Source organism: Aythya marila, assembly GCF_965140915.1.
Source record: "Aythya marila genome assembly, chromosome: 20".
Taxonomy (NCBI): Eukaryota; Metazoa; Chordata; class Aves; order Anseriformes; family Anatidae; genus Aythya; species Aythya marila.
This window is the reverse complement of record NC_139061.1, coordinates 7,614,848-7,633,327: the sequence shown is the minus strand read 5'-3', so window position 1 is coordinate 7,633,327 and position 18,480 is coordinate 7,614,848. Positions and strand designations below refer to the sequence as shown.

At 40.4% G+C, this 18,480-nt stretch overlaps 1 protein-coding gene across 6 annotated transcripts in view; it reads right to left on the bottom strand.

The window, feature by feature from the left end:
• Window positions 1-18,480, bottom strand: part of SPECC1 (sperm antigen with calponin homology and coiled-coil domains 1) — an 83,551-nt gene that overhangs the window by 26,335 nt on the left and 38,736 nt on the right. For 5 of the 6 annotated variants that reach the window (XM_082776551.1, XM_082776550.1, XM_082776552.1 and 2 more), the window contains 7 exons: window positions 15,718-17,276; window positions 13,662-13,869; window positions 12,913-12,986; window positions 12,194-12,372; window positions 3,070-3,215; window positions 2,761-2,861; window positions 1,695-1,776 (listed from right to left, as the gene is read on the bottom strand). In XM_082776551.1, coding sequence (XP_082632677.1) covers window positions 1,695-1,776; window positions 2,761-2,861; window positions 3,070-3,215; window positions 12,194-12,372; window positions 12,913-12,986; window positions 13,662-13,869; window positions 15,718-17,276 — 2,349 coding nt within the window. Of the gene's footprint in view, window positions 1-1,694; window positions 1,777-2,760; window positions 2,862-3,069; window positions 3,216-5,961; window positions 7,815-12,193; window positions 12,373-12,912; window positions 12,987-13,661; window positions 13,870-15,717; window positions 17,277-18,480 lie in introns of those variants that run through there. The other variant, XM_082776555.1, reaches the window with a different exon arrangement.

Genomic DNA, 18,480 nt, shown 5'->3' with positions numbered 1-18,480 from the left:
GCCTTGTACCTTGAGCCTCTCTTGCATGAGTAATGTACTTCCTCTGACTTATTTCTGGCTCCCAGACACTCCAGGACAAAACCAGTAAACCTATGATTCTAACTGAAAAGATCATGGTCAAAAACTTGCTCCCTCTGTGAAGTAATCCGCTCCCCTCTGCAATAATATAGCATTTGGGTCAGATTAAGGACATCACAGAACCCTGCTATGATACCAGTCAGATGGAATCAGCCAGAAGATTATTATTATGGAGACTACTTCACTCTGAATTTCCTTGGGGATATTTTTTAATTCAGTCTTGTTTGCATAGGACTTGGATCAACTGCCTTCTAGGATTATTTAGATTGGAACCAGAGCTATTACAATTTTATAGTGAGTAAGCATTTGCTATGGATTACTGGAACTAAATCAGACCCAGGTACAGAGTGAAGTGGTAGATGCAGGAACTTGTTAGATAAGTGACCATAAATTTTTAGCATACAATGGCTAATAAAATATCTGTTGATTTAAACAGATTTTCATGGAACAATTGTCTATGGGTAATAACAGCAATTATCCACAGCCTGAACTGGGATACTTATTATTAGGGAACAGCATTATATTACAGCTGACAGATTACTTCACTGTACAGTAAATTGGTAGAGACTAAAATGGTTTTATGTTCTGTTTAGGATCAGAATACACTCTCCTGCAAGACATTTTCTGGAAATCAGTTGACACGTATAAGGAACCTGTCTGTTCCACTAATAACTTCTGTTTTCTTATCATTTACTCTTGCAGTAGAAACTGGTAGCACAGACAAGATTAATGGTTATTTATGTTGCCATCCACCTTATAAACTGTTTTACTGTTCAGATCCAGTATCTCTTCACTTCTGAATTCTGGAAGGGGCGTTTTAGCAGATTATTTGAAGAGTTTAAAAGGTGGGCAGGTTCTAATTTCTCTCCTGTGCTAACAAACTATTGCAGAAACTGCCTCCAGTTTCACTGAGGCCTGACTACATGAATATAATACTTCATCTGTCCTTAAAAATTAAATAATCTATTGGTACTAGCTTTGATTCCAATGCAATAACTACATTCAGGACTAGATAAGCAAAATAAAGGGCCCTGGAGAAAAGAGAAACAAACACTGGTAGAAAAGAATATTAAATGACAAGAGAACAAAAGCAAAGTGTGAAAGAAAAACAAATGCCTCTCCTGAGAACTTACAAAACAAACTGCTTCAAGCCCAAATAAGACTGCTCCTAAAACAGTTGCATCTGTATCTGAAATGTTTCATGTATTTCAAATGAAGCCCAATTTAAAAACAAACAGGCCCCCAGAAGACAGTGCCTTGGGTTTATTCCAGATACATATATGTTGAAGAAAAAAAATCAGTCCATTTCAGCTCCACGGCACGGATTAAAGAGGTGCCACGGATACTTTGAAATAAAGACGGCAAGTTTGTGTTGGCAAACCATATTGTATCACCTTTTTTTTTTTTTTTTTTTTTTTTAATAATTTTCTAAGGCTACGCTCAAGATGGAAACATGTCAAAACTAAAAAGCTCTCTAAAATAGAGATACAAAAGACACTTCTTCACGTTTCCTTTGACCGTAGGCAAAGAGGAAAAATGGCCCAGAGAGACCAACATTTAATGATAAGATTTTGCTGGCAAAAAGAGGCAGCACTTGTACATTTACTGCAATTTACCTGAAAGAGGAAGGTCTGAAAGTTCTGTGTGCTTGGCAACTCCTTTGCTGGCTGGCTTCGTGTTGTTATAAACAGAATGTCTCTGTGAAACAAATGTACAAAAGGATTAAAAAATACAAGACATCACACTTAAACAGGCAAGCAAAAAGAAGAGATGCTTCTGCTATCTCAAGATCACAAAGCAGGTTTAGGAATACAGGAAACTTTCTACAAGGTATCTGCTTGCACCTAGAGCTGGATAAAGGGTGGTGAAAAACAAAAGGACAAAGAGCCAATATTTTTAGGTGGCAAGAGATCAGTTCGTGAATTATTTCACATTCTTATTTGCATGTTTTTCTCTTGCCAAACATAATCTAGTACGAGTGTCTCCAACCCAAAGTAAGAATGTCTGTTCCTAACTGTCTCTGTCCACAGCACCCTGGATCATATGCCAGGATTCTCAGCCCCCAGTTTCCAGCATTAATACCCACCCATGCATTCACAGAAAGTTCTCAGACCTCAGTTTAATACCCTTCTTTAATCCTTTGCTGATTCTTTGAATGAAATGTGCTAACACACAGCATTTCCAACAACACTATACCAAAGATTGAAAATTGCTTACAGAAAGTTAATTGATTCAGTGAATCATAGGAAGTACTATATTCCACAACAGCTCCATGAAGGGAAAAAAATCAAACCATAAGAGCTCTTCAGTCAGCACTGTATGAACTCACTGGATAACATACATCTTTGAAACTTGTCAATTCACATGCCTAGCTTAGGCTGATGTTTCTCATAACTCACCACCAATAACTGAAACCTATTTTCTGGTTAACAGTGATTAAAGTTCAGAATTGTATTCCAAAGAGTTCATATCCGTCCACTGAAAACTCTAAACTGAGGTCAAATGCAAACTCACTTTGATCCTTTTTGTTAGTACTATAGCATTTGATGTCTCACAGCAAATAAACAGATGAGTTTCCTTTTCCCCTTGTCAACATATGTATGTTGGCATGCTGAAGCAGTGTCATGCAAACACTGCATCTACCCATTTTAAAACTGTGATGATGGAAAGTGTTCCTTTCACCTGCATGGGGGAAACAGCAGCTGCGGGGGCTGTCCTCACTGGAATTCCACTTAGAGGGCTCCTGGGGACCTTGTGAACTGAGATATTTTGTCCAGTGCTACCTGTAAGAGAAAAACATGGAAACAATTGCATTTCAAAACCAACCATCTTCCTCTCATTAAAACAGTGAACCAACGATGTAGTGACATTCCATGGACAGTCCTGAACCAAGCACTGACAGAGAATTTGCATCTCTGCAATTGCATCACAAGACAGCAGAAATTACCTACTCACTCCCCCAAAAAAGGTTTACTACAAAATACGCTGTACCTGAACATCCTAAGTCAAATGATTTTATTAGCGACTTCACAGTGGCTGCAGATTCTGATGGTGTGGGAGATGCTCTGTTAATGCAGACTCCTTGCCAGCGGTTGCTTGTATCTGCCTCTATAGATTCTACCTCTTCGGCTGTCAGCCTGCAAAGCAGAAAGCAGATCAAAGTCAGTGGCAACAGGAAGCGCAAGCAGAGATTAAAGGTCTTTATATGTAGTAAGGCAAATCCAACGATGCACATTGTTAATTGTAACGCCCAGAACGTGTACCCACTACTACCATGTTCGTGCTCCTGTTTCGGAGTGCCTAGCAGATGTTAAAATCATTGAGTCTTAAATTTCTTGTGTTATTAACCATATCATCTCCATTCCCCATCATGTCACAGGATGGAAGATTATCATGGAATAAAAGGAGTTTCATGAGACTTGGGAGTAATCACTAATAATCACCTAAGATGGGCCTTCAATACAACACAAGGGCCAAGGGCCTAATGTGGTCCTCAGTTGACTAACGAGGAAAATAACCAAACAGAAAAATGTTATTTTACACTGTGTTTTTAATTGGTGTGACCACTGCTGGCGTAATTGTTAGCAGTTAAAATACCATAATTGAAAGTAAAATAATTAGCTGGACAGGGTTCAGCTAAGAGCCATGAAAATTAAACTAGAAAACTTGCTTCATAAGGAAAAATATGGAAATTCAACTCTTACAGCTTATCAACAAGGATGTCTGCTGAACAAGTAAACCCTCAATCACAATCCATAAACAGTTATATAGGGAATAAAACTTAGAAGTGCTTCATCCTAACAGAAAAAGGAACACCAAAATTCAATGGCTGGAATGAAGATAGACAAACTCAAAATAGAAATAAGGCCCGTATTTTATTGTGGATCATTAAGTTGCTTCATCGACAGGAAATTTTAAAGTCAAGATTAGGTGCTGGACTTGCAAGGAATTAGTACAGGAAAGTCCACATTTGTGTTGAACAGCAAATGTAATCATGTAGTATAACCATCGCTTCTAATCATGCACTTCATGGATCTGGCTGAAATTGCACTGACGCTGTACTTACCCAGAAGGTCTCAGGTGGACTTCGAGTCAATTACCTAGCTTTACTTTAGGAAAGTTGCAATTAGATAAAGCCTAGTGGTGTAAAAAGAGAGTCTTTATCACATTGTTCTCCCAATCTCCTAGCTGCTTAACAAACATACGCTGATTTACAGGATTTGAGGCTTCACCACCTTCCCCTGCTCTGAAGTAGGGTAGGAGCCAAGAGATTCATGTCCAAAAAAAAAAAAAAAACAACACAAAAAAAAACAGAAAATATTTTATCAGACATCTGGAAGATTCTATCAGGAAAGTGCCCATGAGGTGGAAGAACATCTGGTCAGCTTAAAATACAAGTCGAGCCCTTTTTCTTTCCTTCTTGGCATCACAGTGTACAAAATACAAGGGGCTAAAGGGTGTCAATGAATACGAGAATAAGAGTGACTCACGCTTCTATTTCTGGCAGAGCTTAAGGAGGTGCTGTCTTTAAGCAGCCATTTCTTTGCTAATTCATTCAAGCTACTTGTGTGCCAGAGGGGCCTGCAGAGGCAGATGGCTATAGAAAAAGCCATTTCAGTTCCATTCTCCATTTAATCCAATAAGGAGAAAAGGCAGACTGGATAAGATCCACTGAGCTCTGAGGGAGCCAGTGTTTTGCTGGCTAATTTTAAGCTTGGCCCTTCACTTTTTCTTTCATGGCTTCATAAGACATTAGCAACAAATCAACAGGTGATAGTGTCTGCACTCCATTTGTAAGACAACACATAAGCTGAAGGAGCCTAATAAAGTACAGAGAAAGGACAGATTTCGGCCTCAGGACACCAAGCCACCCAACGCAATACATTGTATTTTCAAGAATTATAGAGATCTGCCTGTTTAACCAGGCAAAGAGCAAAAAGCACAAGGTTTGTGGGACATCATCACAGTAGGAAAGGAACAGTCAACGCCTGTAGGCCAACTGGTCAATCTTGAGAATAAAATAAGCCAAAGGTATGTTCCAGGCAGCCATCACTTCAGCAGGAAAGGGGTCTGGCTCCAGATTTCATTTATTCTGAGAGGAACTATACTAAATGGCACCACAAGACACCGCAGAAGACTGATGGCTGCCAATACAACCACCTGGCTCAGTGAGGCTACAGATCATGGGTCAGGATTTAACTCCGAGAAAAGCTCACACCTCACAGACTAGTCTAGCCTCTCATTGCAAAAGGATGCAAACTGGTTAAAATTAAGTCAGCGTACCTAGACCAGCCTGTGTGCCACGCCACAGACAAGTCCACTGAGAAATCACGCACCACTATTCTGTCATTGTACAGATTAATTATGAATATTCATGCACTGGAGCTGCTACTGGGTCCGATTTTGTTAGAATGCTTCCTGTAACCTTAAGTCTGTATATTTGTAACACTCCTAATGCACCCTGAAACAACCTCTGAGATGAAACACCACCACAGCAGAAAACAGAGGCCTCTCACATTGTAAATGCTGGCATGAAAGCAGGTAGAATGCTGCTGAGACCTACTCGCTTCATCCCGTGCCAAAGAGAACAGCCAACAAACAATGAAGAATTGTGAAACCCGGTGAGTACCTTCCATTTTTGAAGAGAAAAATCTGTAAAAAGGGGATGCACCTTTGTGTACATACATGGGTTTCTTGACAGAGAAGCAGAACTGAACTTGCAGTAACAAGCTGTGGAGGACAGTGTAGGAGAACAAGTTACGAAGATTAATGTTGAGCCCCACCTTCAAACCAAAAATGGCTCCTTGTGCACACACTTCATTTAGTTTAGCATAGTTTAGGCCAGCCGAGAAGACTGACTAAACCCTGCTACAAAGAGGATGGAGTTAAGAAATGTCATCTACTGCTGTATGCTTTCCTTGAAACAAGGATGAATGGTTTACACAGTAAAAAGCTGCAAGTGCAGCTGGCTCAAGTGGAGCAGCTCCAGGAGGAAGCAGAGCACTTCAGCCACAAAGGAATTCTGATGTGCAGAGCCCTTTTCACAAAACCACTGCTTAGCTTCATTCACTGGTGAGAGAAGGAGATGCAGCGAGCTCTTCTCTAAAGAGAAGAGTTAGTCTGTTTTTTTAGGTTTAGAATACGTGGACAATAACACGGTACAAGTCTTTCTGTGCTTAACATACAGATTTTGGCAACAGCAGCCTTCATGGGTTTGAAAGTTTAACTGCTCTGATCTCTCCATTACAAGTGGCTTAGGACAACAGAACCACATTTCAGAAATAATTGCTCTGCAATCTAGTCTTTGACACAGTTCCTGTCGGTGTGAATCCTCCTGAACTCCAAGAGACACAGAGACACACAGCTGCTGATACACAGAACAGAAAAGATGCCAAGAGTAGGCAGCAGACAATTCCGGACACAAACATTTATTTGGCACTTCAATATATATATTTCTTAAACATAAAAACCGACATTCAACAGCTGCCAGCACAGTAAGGAAAGGCAACACAAGTGTGCATATATGCATACACTCCAGTAGCATGGCACATAGGTGAAGGCCGTGCCAGAGCCAGGACATGCTGCAGAATTCTTTAGCTCAGCCTGCTCTGAGATCAGGCCCCTGCTAGGTCTTCACATCCAGGAGAAAAGGACAGGAATCCCACATCCAAAATATGAAATTCCAGTCCTGGAACGAACTGACGATCTTCTGGCACAAATGGTAACTTCTCAGTTTCTTGTTGATATCCAATGAAAGCTTTCTCCAGGTGTCTCCAGTAGCAAAACTGAATTGAAGCAAGTTCTCCCTGATCATATACTTCACCTGAGTTGGTTCACTGACAATAAGGGCATGAGAAAGACACCTTCTGAGCGGATATTGATTAGGAGCTTAATATATTCATTGCTTTTTCTTTTGGATCTATCCATCTGCAACTCTCAGCCAGGACAAACCTCACACAGGACACATGCTGTGAAAGTCGGAGCAGAATATGCTCCTCGAGCATCACACTGCTTCCTAACACACACTGAGTGAGACATGCCACCAAGTGGTGAGTGCATTGTCAATGCAATATTAAAAGCCCCAAACAAACAAAACAGCTGATACCAATTCAGTAACTTAATGTTTCTATTCAATTTTCCTGCTGGATTTCAGTAACCTAATTTCCATGAGCAACTCAACTCATCCAGCTGCAAAGGTGGGAATCACTTGAGTTTGTGTGTATGTATACGTACAGATCTGTATGCATGTGTATTTAGACACACAGATCTATGGATATAATATTATATGGAGAACACAATGTGTATTTTTACAAATTAGACATACACACTCAGTTTTATTTTTAAGCGTAAAATGGCACAGTTGAACTTCTGTTCCAGGAAAAATACCCCCATCCCTCCAAAAGGACTGTAAATTATTTCAGTGCCCCAAATCTCTGTGGTTACAAATAGTTGGCTTTAAGCTAATTCAGAACGTTTTCAGCCTCATGGAGTCTTCTGAAGATAGAAGCCTTCTGAAACAAAGAAGCAGGCTCTTGCCCATGGAGGGAAGGTGGACCAGAGCAGCATTCACACTTTGCGATACATTCGACTTTTGCAGGGCAATAAAAAACTGGAGTTGCTTTTCTCCAATTGAAACTTCCCTTTTTCAGCTGCAAGTTGAAGGCATGTCCTGAAGTGTCTCACAGGCCTGGCTATGCATCCATCCAGGGCTGTGTTAGCTGGTAGAGTTCAGGCACCTACAGAAATACAGACAACAATGGGTGACGTCATAAGAAGCAATACAATGCCCATTCTAGTTAATCATCCATCCCACCATCACTAAATAAAGGGGAAAGGGGGAAATGCTGGTGGTGGCGCAAAGCCCATCTCTTAAAGGAGTGCCTTAACACTCCACCACACCAGCTTAGATTTATTTTTACTGCTGGTTGCTCAGATAGGAAGAGATTAAGTTCTCAGAGCCAAGGACCCAATTTCAAAGGACAGAGATGGTGGCATTTCTGGCTTTCCTTGCCTATAATCATTTAGGACTATTCAGTCAAAATGGGCACATGAACCTACTCAGTAATTAGAAATGTGCTACCTCAGAGTTCGTTTCAGGGTCCTTGCACCAAAGGGGCTGGAACAATCTCCACTTGGTACCAAAAATTCTGAGGAGCGCCTAACCAGAGCAAACAAACAATACTTCAAGGGCCCTGCTGCGACATTCTACTTTGCTTACTTCAAGTGAGAGCAGAATGAACTATCGAACCTCCGTAAGACAGAACAGCTGCAAAACACAGGCACAAATGAGCAGCACATCAGCACATACAGACTGACAGCAGGTTTTAATACACATAGAGTACAAGCTTATTTCCAGGAGAAAAAGCATGTAACACTGCCATGCTGCGGCATTTGAGACTTTAGGAGGAAGAACAGAAGCAAATTAGTGGGGTACATCACAATTGTCACTTGACGCTTTTTTTTTTTTTTTGAGGACTTGGTTAGGTTTTTCTTTATTCTAGGAGTGGCTCATTTAATTACAGATATAATTTCTTTGTCTTCTGAATGCTGCTCCCAGCCCAGCTATCTTCCCTCCATGCTCTTGGTTCAATGCATATAATATTATAATGCCAAAATAATTTTGAGAACTTGGGAGGGAAAGAATCAAAGGAAGACCTTGAAACTTTCACTGCTGCTAAACACTGTATTGCTAGAAAGGCTTGGAAACGTGTATGAAGCCAAAAAGGGCTGTGTGAAATTTGGGTGCATTCAGCAATAACTTTGTGCTACAAACCCAATGTTTTTGCCAACAGTAGAATATCTGATCCTAGAACAGCTGCAAAAAGTGAGTTTATTTCTAAGGCAAGTTTTTCTGAAAAGATGAGATTTGCTACAGGATCAATAATAGAGTAATTCAGGTTGGAAGGGACCTCAGGAGGTCACCTAGTCCAACTGCCTGCTCAAAGCAGGGTAACCTATAAGACCAGACCAAGTTACGCAGGGTCTTATCCAGTCCGGTCCTGAAAACCTCCAAAGATGGAGACTACATTATCTCTGTTTCCACCATGCCTGAGAAAACAGTTACACAACAGTGGATTGTAAGGTTTTACATTTTACTGAATAGAAATAGCATTCATTAGAATGTAAAGTATCATAGAAGACTGAAACATAGGTTAATTAATTTGTAGGTTTTAATCAGTACTAACTTGGGACAAGTGAACTCTTTTCCTTATTCCATTTGTTTGATGTCCAACCTCCCCCCAACATTCTTAGTCATAGAATTAGACATTTAATCTGTGTTAAAGATGCCTTTGGGAGGCTCTTACCTTCATTCAGATGAACTCTGATGACCTCATCAGGATTTTTTCTGCAAGTTCTTTGGCTCTTCCTGAACCAAAAATGACTTTTTGTCTGATTAGAAGAATGTAATGGTGAAATCAAACTTGGAGGCAGGAATTCAGGCAGCCACAGGCAAACATTAAAATGGCAGGATGTCGTAGGAGATAAATTGGCTTCAAGATCAATTTATGAGGTGGAGTCTACTGACCCTCAAGAGATAGATGAGGTTTTGCCAAAAAAAAAACAACTTTGAGTAGCAAACTATTTGGAAGGTACATTTTCCAATCAGAACTTAAAAATAAGACAGGAAACACTCACTAGGGACTCTCAGACATTCAGCTGAATGCACAGCTGCTCAACATTAACAAATATGAGGGATACTTTACAGACTATGTTAAGGTATCATGCTACAAACTCTTTCCACCAGTGCTGAGCATGCACTTAAAGTCACCACAGGCACCAGAATCTACTGCTGATTTTGAGCAGTAGCATTTGTGAACACTGACTTAAAGCAACGATGAGAATATCCCCAGAACTTTCTGGGTAGAAGAAGTTGAGGTGCTGGGAAGACAGCAACCTCAGGAATGCAAAAGTAATAGTGTAGAATTATAGAACTGGCTTTCAGCAGTAGCTTTGGCAACTTCAAGATTTTGTTTTATAGGTCGGTACAGCTATAAAATTTCACTGCTTTGCTGTCGATCAGTGAGTTTTTTGGGCAATGACTTACATAGACTTCATTATTTTCTCCACACCACTCGGTACTGAAACTTTGTTTGCCTTAGTACTCTCTGCACGTACACTGTGATTGATACTCAGTCAAATTTGTTATACCCAAACTGACAGATGCAAAATTTGGTCTCATTACCTGCCTTTGAAAGAGAACACGTATTTGTCCACTGCAGACAGTACAACTCGCTCCACAACCAACATAATACTCAAAGAAAGCTACACAGACTGTCAACATGACGCAAAAGACACACATATATCTCTATACGTATGAGAAAGAGTGAGACACAAATGTTAAAAGTGATTTAAATACGTTTCCGAATGCCTCCTTCTGAAGCTATGTATGTGTGAATTCCCGTGGTCTAACTTCAAAAGTGACATGTTCAGCTCAGGCTTCTTATGCCAAAGGACTGACAATGCAGGCATGTTCCTTAAGCACGTATGATAAATATCCTGATTGACCAATTAGTGGGTCATCTTCCAGTTTAAATATTATTAAATACATCTTCAGATTAAAAAATGAAAGAATAAAGAGGGAAATAATAAGTAAATGATTCCTGCCCTTATATATATACAGATTAACATATAAACTGGGAAAAGCGGTTATGTACCTTACCCCCTGCTCTAAATAAGAGAATTTTCATTAAGAACAAATTAAGAACTAAAACAGAGCCCAGAATTTAAGCACTGGCTACTAATCATTTTGCCTTAATACATAATGCATAACAGCATTTCTTTGCATCCACTGGGGACTCTGATAATGAACCTGGAACTTAAACGCATTCTTTTCTTTTTTCTGGAAAAAAAGAAAAAACAAATTTGTTCTTTCTATCCATCAGTTCTGAATTACATGCCTCTACATAAAAGCCATACTGTCTTTGTACTTCCATCTACTGTCCAGCTGCCGTGGAAACTTCTGAACGGAAAACAGTGAGAAAATACAAGCAACATTAAGCTGGACACTTACTCCACCTGAAATAAAGGAGCGTTTGCTGTTTTCCCATGGCTATTCTAACAGAAGCCATGGACCTTCTATGAGAGACATTAACTGGATAAATCCAGAGAAGCAAAGCTAATTTGGCATGTTTTTGGTAAATGGTCTTACTGTTTATGTTATTTTGTCTTTCTCTATTCCCCCGTACAAATTTTTGTCCCTGAAGCTCTGGTTCTGCTTGTGCAAACGCAATAATAGAGTAGAGCATTGCCTCCTTTATAAATTTTAGTTCCTCCTTCTAATACATCTCTTGTTTTCCATCTTTTATTATTTAGTGCTTCAGTTGTAGTATGACTTTTGGAATAAAAGGTCACACATAAAACATCCTGCACTGAATAAAAGCCACATTGTAAGGCAGCTGTACTGATTCCAAATTCAATTGTGTAAGTCACTTGTTCTTACCACGCTCCCCCAGAGGCTCACCATGACAGGGTATATCTTTAAACCGGTCGCATTTACTGCTCCCACCCCAACCACAGACTATAGCCACTGAATTTCAAGTGGGTCCACTGCATGACAAATCATTCCTGGGATAAATGTTAACCCAGGCCACAAGCCAGAGCATTTAATCACGCAACAGGTTTTGACTTAAGGACAGGAGATGTGAGGAATCCTAGTGCTTGCATTGATCACTAAATCAGCATGTATCAGACTTGCAGACCTGCAGAACAAAAGTCCAGCTAGTCCTCATTTTAGTTTGAAAGAAATTCTCTTCTGGATGTCCCATATGTAGCCAAAGAAGCTTTTTACAGATGGTTTAATACAGCTGTGCAGAGTTATAAAAGCAATAAAACACAGTGGAATACAGTAGTGAGAACAAAGCTATGAAAGGATATTAGCAATTGCTATCACTTAATATTTGCTTATTAAAACCTTCATGGCCAAGGTGACAGAACTGGATCATCAAAAAGAAAAAAGAACAGAAACATCTTTGAATAAAAGACCACAAAATCCATCAGAGGAGTTAAAAACAGACAACATGCACATCCAAGCCAATGAATAGTTATTGACAAAGCACTGTTTGCATGCACATTAGCAGTCACAGAGATCAAATCTTGGCTTTTGTAAGTAACCAACCTGTTGTTGCCCTTCACTTCATCAAGCTCCTTTTGCAGTCTAGCACTCTTCTCCTCTTCCTCCTGAAGCTTCCTCTTCACCACACGGAGCTCCTGCTGGGCTTCACACTTGATATCATTGGCTACAACCACTGCAGTCTGCAGATCAGCTTGAAAACGCCTCCATTCTTCTGTATCTTCCTAAGAAAAACAATTACAACCCCAAACTGTTTGCTGTAAAAATACACTTACTTGAGCACTTTGTTATCAGTCTCTCAGCGATCATAAAAGACCAGGATTTCACCACAATTTCAAGATGCTGAGGTCAAAGTAAACACTTGCCTGTTTACAGTTTTGGCTAGACTGCCAAAAACTGATGCTTAGCTCTCCATTCCAATACAAGTGCAGTCAAGGTTCTTCCTATAGCTATTGATCATTCAGACTTGTCATACTACTACAAGTACTGTCGCTGAAAAGAACTCACTGCTACCAATTATTTATGAAGCAGGAACAGATGCTCAGAAGTAGCAGAAGTTCATAGGTACAAAAAACAAAAGTAATTTGCGAAGTATATATTATAGTTTCCATCATAGGCAAAAAATCAGCTGTAAACAAAGGGGACAGAGAACGAAAAGATGTAGAAGCTTCTACAATTGTTCTAGAAAAAAATACAATGCCTAACTGAAATCCAGTATTACAATAAAAGCTCAGCCTAGCTTTGTCATGGTGTCTGAGCCTTACCTTCATTTGCTTAGTCAGAGCCTTCAGCTGCCTCTCTATATCTTGTTTTTGTTCCTCCAGCTTCATTGTTTTACCTAAACACATAAAAAAAAAAAAAAGAGGAAAATATTATTGAACACGAGGGCAATTTGAAAAGTGAAAATGGGAAAACAAAGCAGCCCATTTGGTTTTGCCTCTAGCAATGCTACTAACAGATGTAATGGAAATTAAGATACTTTGTCAGTGGATCAGGAATGGAATCAGCAACAGCTTTATTACTGAAATACCTCTAATGGTTCGTTACTTTGAGGCATTTAACCACTTTTATATTTACAGAACTGCATGTGCAGGATCACTTGGTCTGCACACCCGCCCACGAAGCACTCAGTATAACACTAGTAAGAGAAATGAGCGACTCCGTCCACCAGGTGGCAGCTCCCCTTCCACACTGCAGCGGCAAACTCGACTTCCCAGCTGTTACTAGCAATTTTACCTAAAAGCTCTTTAAAAGGCCAGTAATTCTAGTTCTCCAATAGCCAATACATCACTCGCTGAAGAATGAGTTTTGGAGACTGGTTGTAATTTTCTTTCTGTAGCACTAACTGCTCAAATTGTGACTTGTGTGTGTGACCAGGAAGGACTGATCAAAATAAATTGATTTAAAGTGAGGCTCGTCACACACCTCAACACACGCCTTCTCCTCCCAGTTCTGGCCACAACTAAGCCTCCAGAATAAGTTCACTTCAAACATTTTTTTCAGCTCCACCTACTTTCTAGGTCACTGATGAGCTGGTTGTTGTGAAGTTTGATAGCACGATGTTGTTCCACCTGGTCCTCCAACTCGAAAATGGTCTCCTTCAGGTTTTTGATATCTGCTTCGTTCTCTGATGTTTTTTCCTGTAACTTCTGGCTGGTTCTGCTCAGCTGCTCAGCCTGCCGGTCACAAACCTCCTTCAGCTGACCACACTCATTCTCAACCTGGAAACGAGGGAAGAAAGCTGCAAGGCTGCCTTTTATTTCTTAACATACCACTCAGATTTTACTGATTACTAACAGAATTGAACCTCTGTTCTGTGCGTTACAGAAACTGAGTTTCAATGCTAACAAGAGAGTTTCAGGAAACATACATGAGTTCTGAATGTCGGTGTTCTTTCCTGGTCATAGGTAACAAAAGAAGATGCTAGGAAGGAATAAAGTTTTCTATACGATTACCATAATTCCAAACCAGTCTGCGCAGGTAATGAACAGAGGAACGATGTTCCTGGAAAGCTCCAGATCTCTTCCCGTTTCGCATTATGAGAACGAAATAGCTGCCTTAGGGCCAAGATGCTAATCAGTTTGGCCATATTTACAACTTTGCTGCTTTTACCACACGCATTTCTGATGGATTGTGAAAACATATGCAGGAGAAGTAGCTACTGCAGATAAGTATACCTTCTGGATATAGGACATCTGGAATTACTGAAGGGGGAACTGCTGCACTTCAGTTTGTTGGCTCAGGCCTACCTACAGATCAATGCTTTTAGGGTGGGGGAGATCCCTGATTATGACCAAGCTACGGAAAAGCAAGGTGTAGGCTGCCAATTCAGTGAGCAGCACTGGCACAGGCTGACTTGAGGGCAGCCTTACAGAAGCCTGTGGTCTTGTTTGGGTGTCATAAACAGCCAATGATTCAAAACAGCTTAATTCAAGGGAAAGGAAGAGTAAAAAGGAGGAAATCTGTGGTTTCAAAACCAAGCAATAAAAGTTTGGTGCAGAGTCTGAGCGCTCAGCAGTTTTTCATTTATTCTTCATACACTGCAGCTCCAGCAACCACTTCAAAACATTCAGGAACTTCCTCTATGAACTCCGTTTGCTGTGGTCACCTATTTAAACTGAAAAGACACCTGCATTTTCTAAATCGCTCAAATCACAGAGGTGAGTTTTGGCAATGCTCTCTTCCTCTGCAGCTAGCCAATTCTCCAGCTCTTCCCATGATCCCTTCCCAGACAGGAAGGGCTGCACATACTGCTTATCACTCCTTCTGCAGCGATGGGGCATTAATCACTGCCTGGCACTATATTAATGACGGTCCTGTAACACCCTGCATTGTGGCTCTCTTCTGAGCACCCAAGATCAAACAGCAAACTGAACCCATAATTGACTTAAGCTTGTTTGGAGCAAAGCTATGAACTACCAAATGAGGGAGAGAAAAAAATTGTTCTACACATATATAATTTTTGGCCATTTTACCTATGCCAAAAGAGTGCTTTTTAGTTTTGTAAAAATACTTTAATTTCACCAAAATTATCTCACCTGCAGCTTGACTGTACATCGTAAGTCAAGTCACTATAAATATCAACTTCTCTGAGCATGTTTGCATGTTCTTGTACCCAGTGACTTCTATAGTTCACTACTAACTAATCTGTCCTTCACGATTTATCAAGGATTTATTATTTGCTGATAAATACTTATGTCCTTCTCTTTACCTGGATTACAAAGTGATTTTCACTAATCTTGGTTCGCATAATATCAAAGTAAGGTTTTATTGACCTCTTCTCTTGCTCCAGTTTTGATAAATACCTTTCTGTTTGCCAAAATGGTAAATTCTGCAGAAAATACTACGGAAAATAAAATTTGAACTTACAAGCTATGATACCAGTTATTCCTCAAAAAACACACACGTATAGCAGAAGAATCAAAAAATATCATATGGCCCCAGCTTCCACTCAAAATTAATGAATGCAATTGAACTCACGGACATTTATAATCAATTGCTGAATAGCAATCCATAGACCATTTGTGGGAAGACAGAGAAACTGTATTTTACAACTGTTACTGCTTTACCTTAGATAGCAGCCCCTGAACATGCTTCAGTTCACTGTTAGCCTTCAGCAGCTCTTGCTTAAGCTCAGTACAAGATGCTTCTAACTGATCCTTTTCTGCATGGGCTACCTTCAGCATCTCTTGCACCTCCGAGGTGTCAGTAGTACATCCCATTGCGTTGATTTCAGCAGCCTTTTGTTTCTCACTCTCTAACTGGGTTTTTAGAGACCCATTCTCAATTTTTAGACCTTCCAACGCAATTTTACAGTCCTCCAGAGTTTTTGTAACTGTGCTGTTGCTCTGCTGCTCCACTTCTAGTAGTTTAAGCAGCTTCTCATTTTCAGCTCTCAGGCCTTTAATCACTTGCTGGGCATCTTGATGCTCCCTTTCTAAGCTTCTTAGGCTGCTGGTTAACTGTTGCTGAATGTTAAGCAATTTCTCTCTTTCAAACTGTGCTTTTTCAAGAACTTCTGCACACTTCTGTTCCAGTTCAAGGACCTTTCCCTCCTGAGCTCTACTTTCTTCATTCTTGGATCGCTCTTGGAGGAGAGTCACTAGCTTTTCGTTTTCTTGACTCAGCTGTTCTGCTCTGTCTCTGTGTTGACGAAAGGAAGTCTCCAAGAGAGCTTTCTCTTCCACTAGCTTCTCATTTTCTGCTGTCAGCTCCTGCACCATTTGTTGTTGATCTGACAGCTCCTGCAAAGTGGCTTGTAGTTCTTCTGCTGTGCTATGGTGATTCTCTTCCATTTTCTGTATTCTCTCTGTAAGAGATGCAACAGAAAGGTCGCTAATATTGTTTGGAGAACTTCCTGTAGTGGAGCATTTGGAACCTTTGATGTGGTTGCTGTTGGAGGATGTTGGCCTGGAAGGTATATCTGCTATATGTTCAAAATCCGATGCATCAGGTGACAAGGAAGCTTTAGTGACATCGCTGCTGGAAGAGCCTGAATTGCGCAGCGCGCCCCCATTCACTCGCTGCCTGTGCTCATCTGTTTCATTTCTCAATGCATTTTTTGATGGGCTTCCAAAACTGGATTCTTGGGTAGTTGGGGTTGGGAGGCTGCTGTCACCTCCACTGCTTGTTGTTGTGTCTGAGAGAGGCGAGTTCTCCAGATAAAGCAATTTCTCTTTCAAAACACGATTTTCTTCTCCCAGGCTAGCAAGCTCTTTTTGAAAAGTCCTGTTTTTTTCCTGAAGGGTCCTTATTAGTGGGTCTATGTCAACAGGTGACGATGGTTCTAAATTTTGGTCTGAAGGTTCAGGGTTAAGTGACCCTTTCTCTTTGCATTTCTTCAGTTCGCAACGGAGCCTGGTAATTTCAGAATCTTTTGTCTTTGCTTCTGCCAGGAGTTCTTTAACCTGAGATTCCAAAACAGCCTTGTCACCAGTTTCGCTCTCCTGCTTGGACTTGCTAGTGGGACGCACATGTTTGGTAGGAGTCGGTGTACCAGAAGAAGTGGGGCTGGGCTGAGTTTTCCTAGTGTTGGCTTGACCACGCAATACAGCTCTCTCTCTTGATACAGATGATGATATTTCCCGGGGTGCCGGAATCCCTGTGCGCTTTGCAGCTGAGACTGCTCCTTGAAGAGAAAAGAGATGAGGCAAACTGAGTGAGTTCATAAAAGAAAACACGTCACAGGACAACAACACTAGAGCCCAGAGCAGGCTTGGAAAAAAACACCTGAATGTTTGAATAGGTTTAGTCATGACTGAGTGCGTGGATTCACGTTTCACAAAGGCTCGTATTATTTTGCATTTCCTCCTCTACCACCCCCTGCAAAGGGACACAGGCTGCTGAACTACTTCCCAGTGTTATATTATTAACATGCAGATGCTGCAATACACAAACTGCAACCTCCCATATTGGGATATTAATTACCTGAAAATAGGAAAATTCTTTATGCTACCTTGCGAAGCGCTGAATTTACACCTATTAATTTCTGGGGGAAGATTCAGTAACTTGAGAAAAGATACAGTCTTTGATGGTAAAATATTTTTTTTTTAAACCACACGAGTATTTTAACTCACAGGAAACCAGTATTTGCATTACACTCAATTGATGCAGAATAGAATCATAAAAAAAGGCTTGAAGTACTTATTCTGTCTGCAGATTCAACGAAATGGAGCCTCAAATATAAAACTGTCTCCCCTGGCACTTTGAACACTAAGACAATTGTATTGCTGCAGCTCTCACAGAGATGGACAAAAGATTTTTCATGTTATAAATTCCATCCTCCATTATGAAGGAAGAACAATAGGGGGTTAGAAAATTGATGCTCTTCCTTTTTCATTTTATTTATTGTTATTTTTTAAACCTTATGACCAAGCATTATGTGATTACAAGGGAAAACTTCTGAGTAGCTGATCTTCATTTTTCAAGTCTTTTGGAAGATGAAACCATGGGTACGGAAGAAACAGTAACAACCATCCTGACCATGAAAGTATTAACAAAACAGTTAAAGAAGGGAAGCACGTTCAAATTACTGCTTTCGGAAATTTACTCAAAAGGGAAAGCCCTAAAGTACAGAATAAAGTTATGGAATATGGTACAAAGAAGAGATTTTGTCTGATGGAGCCACACAAACAGGATGCACGAGTCAGTTAAGCAAACAAAGCGCTACTGATCCAGTGTTTGGAGTAAAAACAAGTTCCAGAAGCACTCTGGGGGTAAATCCTAGAATCAGCCACCTCTCTGCAAGTTTGGAAGGCTCTCTTTGCTGATATACACAGGAAAAAAATCACAGAAAGTCAAATGTCTGCTAAGACCAAAGGGGGAGCAGACTC